Source organism: Suricata suricatta, chromosome 2 (genome assembly GCF_006229205.1).
Source record: "Suricata suricatta isolate VVHF042 chromosome 2, meerkat_22Aug2017_6uvM2_HiC, whole genome shotgun sequence".
NCBI lineage: Eukaryota > Metazoa > Chordata > Mammalia > Carnivora > Herpestidae > Suricata > Suricata suricatta.
This window is the reverse complement of record NC_043701.1, coordinates 130,169,821-130,182,983: the sequence shown is the minus strand read 5'-3', so window position 1 is coordinate 130,182,983 and position 13,163 is coordinate 130,169,821. Positions and strand designations below refer to the sequence as shown.

Sequence of the window (13,163 nt, the reverse complement as noted above, 5' to 3'; positions counted from 1 at the left end):
GCCGGCACCTCACGGTCGGGGGCCGCCCCACCGGGCTCGCCCGGGCTCCGCCCCAGGCCTGGACAGTCTCTCCGCGGCCTTTTGCGGAGTGGCTCCCCGGCGGGCGGCGACGCGGCCTCCCTCTCGACCGCCACCGCCGAGGGGGAGCCGCCGGGCTGAAGGGCGAGCGCCGCCTCGTCCGCCATCTTCCAACTGCCTCTCTGGCCCTCCTCCCTCGCCTCCTCTGCTCCCGCTCGACTCGCGGCACTGGCGCCCCCGCGGCTCCGGCTGCGGGAGATTTAAACCCCGTCACGTGACCCGGCCCTCGTCGCCCCCGCCCTCCCGCCGCTCCCGCCACCCACGCGGGCCGGACCACAACACGGCAGGTCACGTGGCGGGCGGAGGCGGCGTGAGCTGGTAGGAAACGCGGCCCCACCCCTCTGCGGCAAGCGCGTCTCGCAGCCAAACTCGCCCGTTTCCCAACTTAATTTCAAAACTGTCTTCAAATCGCTGCCGCCGGGGTGGCCCTAGTTTGGGTTCACACTGTGAGTTTTCACTTGAGTCTGAAGTGCACACCTTGTTTGCCTTAGTTTTTTCTAGATTTAAGCTAAAGGTTTAAAACTTGGTTCCTGAAAGCGATAAGGAATGAAGCTGGCCAAGGCTTAGCTTCGTGAATTACACTGAATGGTCTCGTTAACCAGCGTAGGTTGAGGGGGAAAACACAGTTCACTCTGCATCTTCTTCACCCCCTTCTGATAGCTGCTCTTTGGTTTCTCTTCTTCTGTGTTTAGCTGCTCTCCCCCCGCCCCCTTCATCACGTATAACGGGGAGTGTAGATTGTCAAATCCTTAAAGGCATGTGTCTCCCCTGAAAAACCTCTGCCTTGGGTTGGAGGTTAGCCTATCTGCTTTCTGACCCCAGCTTGGCTCCAAAGGTGTGTGAATTACCTTCTCTGAGTGTATTAAGTCCACCGGGCCATATGGCAAGAGCAGAATGAGCATGGAGTTGGCCCTTATACACTTCTGAATTTGGGTTGGAATTTGAAATTCTTGCCTACTAGCTTGAGCAATTTAGCTTTTCTAAACGCAATGTTCTCATCTTTAGTATGATAATTTGTAGTGCGTCGGGTTGTGAGACTTGAACGAGCGAGATGTAAAGTGAGGAGTACCTAGTGGTTCAAAAAAATTAGTTCCTTAAACAAATAATGTAGGGGCACCTAGGTAGCCTAGTGGATTAAGTGTCTGACTTTGGCTCGGGTCATGATCTCATGGCTCGTGAGTTCGAGCCCCACGTCGGGCTCTGTGCTGATCGTTCAGAGCCTGGAGGCTGCTTTAGACTCTGTTTCTCTCTCCTTCTGTTTCCGCCCCTCCTCTGCTCGCAGTCAGTCTCTCAAAAAAATAAAATAAAATAAAAAATAATGTAGCTCTTTGCATATAAGAAGGCCCTCTACTTTTCACTTTCCCTTAAATTCCAGGAGCCTGTCACTCTATATCTAGCCTTAACAAAGACGCCTATTGGTAGGGCATCTGCCCCTGCAGTGTGGCATTAGAACTGCTTAAAGGACCTCTCCAAGTTTATAGTAAATCAACCTTAAGTTTACCATGGGGGCCAGCCTATACTGGACCAATTATTTAGGCAAGCAACTTAAGTTGTTTCATCAACCTTAAATAAATAGATTAGAATATTGGAAGTGTGGGGCGCCTGTGACGCTCAGTCGGTTAAGCGTCCAACTTCGGCTCAGGTCAGGATCTCACAGTTAGTGGGTATAAGCCCCGCGACAGATTCTGTGCTGATGGCTAGGCCAGGGCCTGGAGCCTGCTTCGGATTCTGTGTCTCCCTCTCTCTCTGACCCTCCCTTGCTCAAGCTCTCTCTCTCAAAAATAAAAATTAAAAATTAAGAAAAATTTCAAAGGAATATTGTAAGTGTATCTCTAAGGTCCCATCTAAATCAAAAGCCATTGCACTTCAAATTAAACTGAGAAACTCCCCACGCTACTGACTTCTCATTTCTGAAAGTAATCCCTTTTGTCCTTAAAGCCTTGAAATCATATTTGAAGTGTTCCTTTAGATTCATGCACTCTAACCAATCTGTGTCCTTCCTTCCCTCCTACACTTTCTCCAATTTCTAACTACATAGGCACCTCACCCTTCCTGGCTGACGTTCTTGGTCCTGTTCTCTCCCCACTTTCTCTGTCTTAACCTACAAAATATTTCATGAAATGGGATCATAAATTGATCCCACACTGGTGGGATGTGATATATGAAATGTTGAAAGTCAGTATCCCATCAAAATTGAGAGAAAGTTTGGGGTTCCTGGCTGGCTCAGTCAGTAGAGCATGTGACTTAATCTCAGGGATGTGAGTTCCAGCCCCACCTTGGGTGTAGAGATTACTTAAAAACAAAAGCCCCTACAAAATAAAGAAAACAGTTTATCTTTAAAAAACATTTGAGGGGCACCTTGGTGGCTCAGTTGGTTAAGCATCTGAGTGGCTCAGGTCATGATCTCATGCTTCATGAGTTAAGGAGTTCGAGCCCCACATCGGGCTCTGTGCTGACAGCCCAGAGCCTGGAGCCTGCTTCAGACTCTCTGTCTCCCTCCCTCTCTGCCTCTCTCCCATTCACAGATTCTCTCTCTCTCTCCAAAAAACAACAACAACAAAAGAATAAATATTAAAAAAACATTTTTTTAAAATTGAGGGGCACCTGAGTGGCTCAGTCAGTTAAGAGTCCAACTCTTGATTTTGGTTCAGGACATCATCTCCTGGTTTGTGAGATTAAGCCCCATGTTGGCTCTGTACTGACCATGTGGAGCCTGCTCTCTCCTTCTCTCTGGCCCTTCCCTGTGCATTCTCTCTCTCTCTCTCTCTAAATAAATAAACATGAAAAAAATTAAAAATTTTTGAGAGAAAATTCTCAGCTTTTTGTGAGAAAGGCATTTGTAAGCTTATGGACATCCATTACCTATTCATTCATTCATTCATTCCTTTTTGTATATTGTACAGCAAAGACGCTGGTATTTATGAAATGCTATGTGTTCAATATGATTGTTACTATGTTGAAAAATCAGAAAGCAGTATACATGACAGGTAGGATAAATGAGATACAATGATGTTAAAAAACAACAAAACAAAACCCCTCAACTAGACTTCTGGCCTACTAGTAGTTGAGAACTACTTGCCTGAAATTCAAGTCATTCTTAGTCCTTAAAGCTTGTAAGTTAGCATTCAGTTTTTCAAATGTTACCTGAATCTGGCCTTGGCCTTCTTATAAATATTTTTAGCATTAATATACTTTAACTTGAGTTTGTCATTTTAGAAAGCCATTTTTTTTTAATGAGGAAGTTCTTTAAGTTTTCATATGGGTGATCTCGAAGCTGCATAGGATCCTGTATAGGATCCAGGGCAGCATGTATAATATAATGCTATTTGTGAAAAAATGAAGAGGGAGTGTGGAAGGGAGACCATATATATGTATTTGCTTATATATGTGGAAAATAACTCTGAAAGCACTTAAACACATACATGTCTGTCATATATTTGTCATACTGTTTTGCCTGTGCCACTTTCCCTAAAACAAGTCCTCTCTGCTCCCTATTCAATACATTATAAAGTGCATTCCCCTATTTTATCTGTTAATTTATTTTTGTCTATATTTTATTGATGGTCTCGTCCAACTGGAGCAGGAATTTTGTCCATGTGGTTCACCTCTGTATCATCAGCTTTCTATTAGAGTAACTGGCACATATATTTATTAAATGAAAGAATAAATGAAGAATGTAAATTAATATTTCCACATAGAAACAGAATTATTGAATGAAGGATGGACAGTGTGGATCCTAAAAAAGAAAAGAAAAAAGGCAAGAAGCAAGGGAGGAAATTCAATTTGTCTCCAGCACAGTTCAGGTGAGAAAGTTTGTGAAACATTCCATGAGATTGGTGGTACTTTGTTGGACAAGAGGAACATAGGTGTACTGGCCTATGGGCTGTTTTCCAATACCAACAATCAGTTCTCTGATTCTTCAGACACCAAATGGGTGTTCAATGATCCCACTCAATCCTGACACTCACTACCCAGAGTTAGTAAAGACCTCACAGCTTAAGGGGTCTGTTTCACAGGACTGCCCCCAATTCAGATGCCAGTAACATGTACTAGAACTCCTGTACTTCTGATGGACTATAAAATGGGAGGTCCCATGATGAACCCTCCTAAAGTTCATTCATTTCCTAGAATGGCTCACAGAACTCAGGAAGACACATTACTTACATTTACAAAGTAAACATATCTTCTGTATCCTTACAAAGAATACAAATGAACAGCCAGATGATGACGTTTTGAGTTCAGGGTGCAGAAAGGTCCTGAAAATAGGAGTTTCTGTCCCTGTGGAGTTGAAGTGCACCACCTTCTCAGGATGTGGATGTGCTCACCAATTCGGAAGCTCTCTGAATGGTTCAGGAGTTGTTTTTTTGTTTTTTTTTTTTTTAATTTATTTTTTAAATGTTTATTTATTTATTTATTTTTGATACAGAGAGAGACAGAGCATGAGAGGGGGAGGGGCAGAGAGAGAAGGAGACACAGAATCTGAAGCAGGCTCCAGGCTCTGAGCTAGCTGTCAGCACAGAGCCTGACGCGGGGCTCGAACCCACGAATGTGAGATCTGACCTGAGCCAGAGTCGGAGGCTTAACCAACTGAGCCACCCAGGCGCCCCTGTTTTTTGTTTTTTAGTTTATTTATTTTGAGAGAGGGGGAGGGGCAGAGAGGAATGAGAGAGAGAGAGAGAGAGAGAGAGAGAGAGAGAGAGAGAGATTCCCAAACAGGCTCCATTCTGTCAGTGCAGAGCCTGACTTGGGGCTTGAACCCACAAACCATGATGAGATCGTGGCCTGAGCCAAAATCAAGGGGATTCTTACCCGACTGAGCCATCTGGGCATCCCTGTTCAAGAGTTTTTATACAGCTCAATCTCCAGCAAACCCAGCCCCGGAAAGTTCCCAATCTTTAATCACTTTATCTTTCTGGTGACTAGCCTCATCTTGAGGCCATCTAAGGTTCCTCATCCAAGAACTACATCATTAACATGAACTCAGAAGTGATACAAAGGGGCTCATTATGAATAACAAAAAAACGCTTAAATTTTTAAAAATGTTTATTTATTTTTGAGAGATATAGAGACAGAGTGCAAGCCAGGGAGAGGCAGAGAGAGAGAGAGAGAGAGAGAGAGAGAGAGAGAGAGAGAATCTGAAACGGCTCTAGGCTCTAAGCTGTCAGCACAAAGCCCAACACAGAGCTCAAACTCATGAACTGTGAGATCATGACCGGAGCTAAAGTCAGACGCTCAACCAACTAAGCCGCCCAAGTGCCCCCCAAAATGCTCTTATCACTCAGGAGATTGCAAAATGTTACAGAGTTCCGTCAGGAATTGGGGACAAAGACAAAATATTTTTTTATTATACTAAAGCCTGTCATAGACTTCTGACACTAAGTCATTAAGATATTTTACTTGCTTTTAAGTGCTAAGCCCCCTAAGCAGCCTTCAACAGTAATTTAGTTTCCATATAGAATTTCCCACTGGGGAGAAAATGTTTGAAGAGTCAACATTTATATTATGGCTGACTCTGCCATTCTATTTATATAAACAAATAAACTGGCTTTATAGCTTTAATATCAGTCTCATGTGACTACAATTTATTAGGGGAATTAGTACCAACTCTTTGTGTTCTAAAAAAAAAATGGTATTGACAAAACTAGTTACTAATATGGAAAAATATAGATTCCTACCTCAAAGTAGATAAAAAAATAAGTTCTACGTGGGCCAAGGATCTAAATTAAAAAATACAATAAGAATATCACATAACTTTGTACCAAGAAAGAACTTAACAAGGACAGGAGCCATTTATTTATTTGTTTGTTTTAAAACTTTTATTTATTTTTGGGGGTAGGTATGAGGGGAAAAGGGAGCGGGAAACAGAGAATCCCAAGCAGGCTGTGCACTGTTAGCACAGAGCCGGATGTGGGGCTTAAACTCACAAACTGTGAGATCATGACCTGAGCCAAAATCGAAAGTCAAATGCTTCACCAACTGAGTGACCCAGGCTCCCCAGGACAGGAGCCATTTAAAATCTGTATTTCCCTGTATGGGCCACCAAAAAAATTAAATGAAAAATTAAATTATAAAATAAAATACATATTTGACTACCTCAAAATTTAAAGTATATTCAAATTTATTAGTAGTCAGATATGCAAGTAAAACAATGAGGTATCATTTTCCATTTCTTAAATAGGCAAGCACAAAACAAATTTTATTGCTGCCATCTATTGCTTACCAGGATATGGGGGAACTAATACTGTGACACATTGCTCTTACAGTGTTGGAAAATAATCTGGAATATTTATTAAAATTATAAATATATACATACATTTCAACCCCAAATCCCATTTATCTTAATGAAATAAAAGTGTGAATATGAAAGGCCATGAATGCAAGAATGTTTATAATAGTGTTGATGTAGGGAAAAAAGAGAAACAATCCAGATGTCTTCAATAGGAAACCTGTTGATCAAATTATGGTGTACACTTACTATGCATATTATTCAACCATTAAAATGATCTATAATTGATCTTGAGAAATGTTTATGATGCACTGTGACAAAGCAAGTTGCACAAAAATGTGTATATTATGATCTTCTCTACTATTTAACAAATACCCCCTCTATTATTAGTTTTAAAATCCCTATAGAGGTGCCTGCGTAGCTCAGTCAGTAAAGCATCTGACTCTTGATCTCAGCTCAAGTCTTGATGTTAGTGTCATGAATTCAAGCTCCATTTTGGGCTCCATGCTGAGCATGGAGGCTACTTTAAAAAATAAATAAATTGGGGTGCCTGGGTGGCTCAGTCAGTTAAACATCCGACTTTGGCCCAGGTCATGATCTCACAGTTTGTGAGTTTGAGCCCCGCGTCGGGCTTTGTACTGACAGCTCAGAGCCTGGAGCCTGCTTTGGATTCTGTGTCTCCCTTTCTGTCTGCCCCTCCCGTACTCGTGCTCTGTTTCTCTCTGTCTCAATAATAAATAAACATAAAAAAAATAAATAAAATAAAAAATAAGACCCCTAAATACCTATATACAAACCTATATACAGATATGGCTATAGAGGCTTGGAAAAAGTATGGAAAGTTACAGGTCAAAATGTTAACATTTTAACATCCCTGATAGAGGGGGTAGGTATAGATATAAGGGTTAAAGACACATCAATAAATGTTTCTTGCTAAAATTTCATGTATTACAAGGAGCTTTTATATATATATATAAATTATATATTTAAAGGAGAAGAGGAACCATTTTTTGAAACTATGGCCTGAGGGCTAGAATCTGGATTCTGGAGATCTCAAGCCCCTCCAACCCTGTGAGGCTTAAGTGGCAGCTGACTTTCCTGTCTTACACGGTTTCTCTTTAAATTTCCAAGGTAAAACCACAAGGTTAGCAGTTATTATTCTTTCATGGTTTCATGTATATTATTTAGTTTTTTGATTAACTTATAATACAAGTGTTGTACTTCCATATAGAACTTAGTATTCTCTACATTATCAAACACCATTTGGGCAGATCTGTGGGATGTCCAAACTAAAGCAAGTAGATAGGTTGGTAATGCAGCCTGCCTTCCACCAGCTATATAAAGACCTAGACCAGTGGTTCTCAACTGCGGCAATTTTGCTCCCCTATTCTCCAGAGGATTTTTGACAATCTGAAGACATTTTTTCTTGTTTATCTATTTGAAAAAGAGAGAGAGCAACCATGCATCTATGAGCTGGGGAGGAGCAAAGAGAAAGGGAGAGAGAGAATCCCAAGCACACTTATCACTGCCAGTGCAGAGCCGGATTCAGGCCTCAATCCCATGAACCGTGAGATCATGACCTGAGCAGAAATCAAGAATCATATGCCCAAAAAACTGAGCCACCCACTTGCCTCTGAAGACAAGAGGGGGAGGTAGGGAACATACTACTGACATTCAGCAGATAGAGGCCAGCCACACTTCTCAACATTCTATGATGCAGACGGCAGCCCCAAACAACAAAGAATTTTCCAGCTGAAACGTCAGCACTGCCACAGTTGAGAAAGTCTGTCCTAGAATTTCACCCACAAGGGCAAGTGGTACTGTCTGGGACTCTACGTGACAAAGATTCCCAAGGGAATGAGGGGGCAGTTTTTTATTAGCAAGGCCACGTTAAAAAGTAGCATAGGCAGTGATTTTCAAATTTTGGATTTAGCAGCTGAATTTATCTACTGAATAATCTTAACCCTATTATATAATGTAAATCCATTTCCTTTAATACTTAAAGGACTCCCACCAATCAATAAGGAAAAAATTGATAGCCAGTTGGAAATGAAGAGTTCAGTTCACAAAAAGAGGAATGCAAGTGGCTTTTAAACATGTGAAAGATGTGAAACCTCACCCATGAAACAAGAAACGCTCACTAATATTACAATGAAATGCCATTTTTCACATTATCAAGGTAGTAAGGAACCAATGTGCTGCATTGAAAAGAATGTGAAGAGCCAGGCCCAGTTTACAGTAATAGTAAAAATGTAAATTAGTACAACCCTACCAAAAGAAACTTGGCACTGTTTATCAAAATGTAAAATGCATATGCCTTTTAATCTGGCAATTCTAATTCTAGAAATCCATTTTTTATAGATACACATACTTACATACGTGTAAAATTACAACTGCCATTGTTTATACTAGCAAAAGATTGGAAATACAATAATTTGCCATTAATAAGGAATTGGTTAAACATATAACCAGTACATTTGTTTATATGTATATGAATTATCACTTAAACTCAGGAAATGGGTAACAGAAATTGCTTCTAGGGAATGCAAATGGGAGACTGAAAGACAAATGTGAAAGATTCTGCAGGTGAGGGGAGGCAGGGGTTGGGGGATGCGTCAGGGCGGTTCAGTCAATAAAGCATCTTGATTTTGGCTCAGGTCATGATCCCGTGGTCATGGAAGTGAGCCCCATGTCCAGCTCTGCGCTGAGTGTGGAGCCTTCTTGAGAGTCTCTCCCTCTCCCTCTGCCTCTTTCCGCTCTCTCTCAAAAAAATAGTAAAATAAATTTTTTTAGAAGTTTTTTTTACTGTAAAACCTTTTGTGCCTTTTGAAGTCCTCACCACGTGCATCATTACATATCATACGTGTGTTCATATGTCATACATTATATATCTTAAATGTATAAAAGGAAGGCTGTTCTGATTGAAGCAGTCTCCCTAAGTTTCTACCACAGCATCCCTCAAGGCATCATTAAGAGTCAGGGTCCTGGGGCGCCTGGGTGGCTCAGTCGGTTAAGCCTCGGACTTCGGTTCAGGTCAGATCTCACGTTCGTGGGTTCGAGCCCTGCATCAGGCTCTGTGCTGACAGCTAGCTCAGAGCCTGAAGCCTGCTTCTGGTACTTTCTCCTTCTCTCTCTGCCCCTTCCCCTCTCATGCTCTGTCTCTCTCTGTATTGAAAAGAAATAAAACATTAAAAAAATTTTTTTAAATAAAATAAAAAAAAGAGTCAGGGTCCCAAAAAACACAGTAAAAAAGCTACTGTCAGAGTTGTGGTAGAGTAGACTAGCTGCTATAATAATAATCCAGGATTTATAATTCAATGGCTAAATATAACAAAAGTTTATTTCTCACTCACACACAATCCTACATGGCTGATTTTCATCTCATGGTTTCTGGGGTCAGCTTTCCTTTAAAAAAGGGCACCTGAGTGGCTCAGTCAGTTAAGCATCCGGCTTCAGCTCAGGTCATGATCTCACGGTTTGTGGGTTTGAGCCCTGCATCAGGCTCTGTGCTGACAGGTAGCTCAGAGCCTGGAGACTGTATTTACATTCTGTGTCTTCCTCTCTCTCTGATTCTTCCCTGCTCATGCTGTCTCTCTTTCTTTCTCAAAAATAAATAAAAAACATTAAAAAACTTTTTTAAAGTGACCAAGAAAAAAATAAAAATAAAATGAAGTGACCAAGAGACCTTATTCCTTTTGTCTTGTAGCTCTGCCATTGGACAGGCAAAGGAAATTAAATAACATCTGTTGAAAGATTTTATGGGCCAGTCCTGGAAGTGATGCTATGACTTCTCCCATTCAACTGTCTTAGAAAATTCAAGTGGCTACACACAAGGAAGCCTGAGAAATTTTATCATTCGAGGTGACAGAATGGAGTTGAGGACAAACAGACGACCATGACGAGCATTAAAATGAAATCTAGCTACATGGCCAGTTCGCCAGCTGGATCCACTCATTGTAATTTTATAAAAGTTTCCTATTAGCTTTTCACCAAATGCATCTACCTCTTTAGTGGTGTCTTTTGACAAACAGATGCATTAGTTTTAATATAGACTAATTTACCAATCTTGTTCTTTGTATTTGGTTGTTTGCTTTCTTCCCCCCTTTTTCTGACTGAACTATAATTTACATGTAACATTGTATTAGTCTTAGGTGTACAACATAATGATTTGATAGATGCATATATTGCAAAATGATTACCAGAATAAGTTTAATTAACATTCACCACCACACATAGCTACAAAATTTTGTACATATGTGTGTGAAGAGAACTTTTAGCCTTACTTAGCAATTTTCAAATATATATATTTCAAATATGTATATTTGTATTTATATATACAGTTATGTTAAGAGTCACCATATTGAACATTACATCCCTAGGATTTATAATTGGAAATTTATGTCTTTTGATCATCTTCACCCATTTCACCCACCCCATCTCTGGCAACCACTGATCTGTTCTGTTTGTATGCATTTGGTTTGTTTTTAGATTCCACATATAAATGAAATCATACAATATTAATATTTTTCTGTCTGACTTATTTCATTTAGCGTAATGCCCTCAGGGTTGATCCATGTTGTTGCAAGTGGCAGGATTTCCTTCTTTTTTTATGGTTGAATGATATTCCACATATCATATCATATTTTCACATCTTCCTTATTCATTTGTCCATTGATGGAACTTAGGTTGTTTCCATGTCTTGGCTGCTATAAATAATGTTGCAGTGAATATGGGGGGTACAGATATCTTTGAAGATAGTGATTTGAGGGGCACCTGGGTGGCTCAGTTGGTGAAGCAGCTGGCTTCGGCTCAGGTCATGATCTCATGGTTCGTGGGTTTGAACCCCGCATCAGGATCTGTGCTGACAGCTCAGAGCCTGGAGCCTGTCTTTGGATTCTGTGTCTCCCTCTTTCTCTGACCCTCCCCTGCTCACGCTGTCTCGCTCTGTCTCTCAAAAATAAATTTAAAAAAACCAAAAAACAGGAAAAAAAAAAAGATAGTGATTTCGTTTTCTTTGCATAAATTCCCAGAAGTGGAATTGCTGGATTATTTGGTAATTCTATTTTTAATTTCTTGAGGAGCCTCCATACTGTTTTCCATTGTAGCTGCATTCACACAATGTACACAATGTTCCCTTTCTCCACATCTTTGCCAGCACTTAATATCTCTTATCTTTATTTATTTAAAAAAATTTAAATGTTTATCTATCATTGAGAGACACAGCATGATCATGGGAGAGGCAGAGAGATGAGGAGACACAGAATCTGAAGCATGCTCCAGGCTCTGGGCTGTCAGTATAGAGCCTAAAGCGGGGCTTGAACTCAAAAACCATGAGATCATGACCTGAGCCAAAATGGGATGCTCAACCAACTGAGCCACACAGGCACCCCCATTTATTTATTTTTAGATGTTTACTTACTTTTTTCTTTTTATTTATTTATTTATTTATTTACTTACTTATTTATTTTTATTTTTGAGAGAGAGAGAGACAGCATGAGCAGGGGAGGGTCAGAGAGAGAAGGAGTCACAGGATCTGAAGACAGGCTCCAGGCTCTGAGCTAGCAGTCAGCACAGAGCCTGACATGGGGCTCGAACCCACAAACCGTGAGATCATGACCTGAGCTGAAGTCGGAGGCTTAACTGACTGAGCCACCCAGGCGCCCCACTTACTTTTTTTCAAAGAAAGAGAGAGAGACAGAGAGACAGAGAGACAGAGATACAGAGAGAGAGAGAGAGAGAGAGAGAGAGAGAGAGAGAGGGAGAGAACATCAGTGGGAAAGAGCAGAGACAGAGAGCTGGACAGAGAGAATCTCAAGCAGGCTCTCAACATGGAGCCCAACATAGGAGGCTTGATTTCACAAACTGTGAGATCGTGATCTGAGTCAAAATCAAGAGTCAGATGCTCAACCGACTGAGCCACTCAGGTACCCCTCTTATCTTTTCAATGACAGTCATTCTAACAGGTGTGAGGAGATATTTCATTGTGGTTTGGATTTGTATTTCCCTGTTGATTAGTGATGCCGAGCACCTTTTCATGTTTGTTAGCCATCTGTATGTACTTTTTGGAAAATGTCTATTTAGATCCTGTGCTGAGTTTTTAATTGGATTGTTGGTTTTCTTTTGAGTTGTGTGAGTTTTTTTTAATACATATTTTGGATATTAACTGCTTATCAGATATGTGACTTACAAATAGATTTTCATATTCCATAGGTCACCTTTTCATCTCACTGATGCTTTCCTTTGGTACTCAGAAGGTTTTTAGTTTGATGTGGTCCCACTTGTTTATTTTTGCTTTTGTTGCCTTTGCTTTGGTCTGAAATCCAAAAAATCATCTTTAAGACTGATGTCTAGGAGTTTACTCCCCATGTTTTCTTCTAGGAGTTTATGATTTTAGGTTTTATGTTCAAGTCTTTAATCCATTTTGAGTTGATAATTGTGTATGGTAAAAGACAGTGGTCCAGCTTTATTCTTTTGCATGTGGATATCCAGTTTTCCAATACCATTTTCTTTTTTTTTTTTTAAGGTTTATTTATCTTTGAGAAAGAGAGAAACAAACAGAGCACAGGTGGGAGAAGGGTAGAGAGAGAGGGAGACAGAATTTGAAGCAAGTTCCTGGCTCTGAGCTGTCAGCACAGAGCCCAACTCAAAGTTCGAACACATGAACCATGAGATCATGACCTCAAGTGAAGTCAAATGCTCAACAGACTGGGCCACCCAGGTGCTCCACCCAACACCATTTATTGAAGAGATTATCCTTTACCTAGTGTATATTCTTGGCTCTTTTGTCATAAGGTTTTGTTGTCTTGTAAATTCCGTACATATTTTGGATTAAAGTCCTTTGTTGGATATGTGATTTGCA

At 40.7% G+C, this 13,163-nt stretch overlaps 1 protein-coding gene across 2 annotated transcripts in view; it reads right to left on the bottom strand.

The window, feature by feature from the left end:
- Positions 1-13,163, bottom strand: part of SIRT1 (sirtuin 1) — a 60,204-nt gene that overhangs the window by 25,629 nt on the left and 21,412 nt on the right. Inside the window, exon 1 of one of the 2 annotated variants that reach the window (XM_029931762.1) lies at positions 1-273. The exons of the other annotated variant lie outside the window; for it this stretch is intronic. Within the exon in view, the coding sequence (XP_029787622.1) occupies positions 1-185 (185 nt within the window). The 5' untranslated portion in view covers positions 186-273. Of the gene's footprint in view, positions 274-13,163 lie in introns of those variants that run through there. 2 annotated transcript variants of the gene reach the window in all.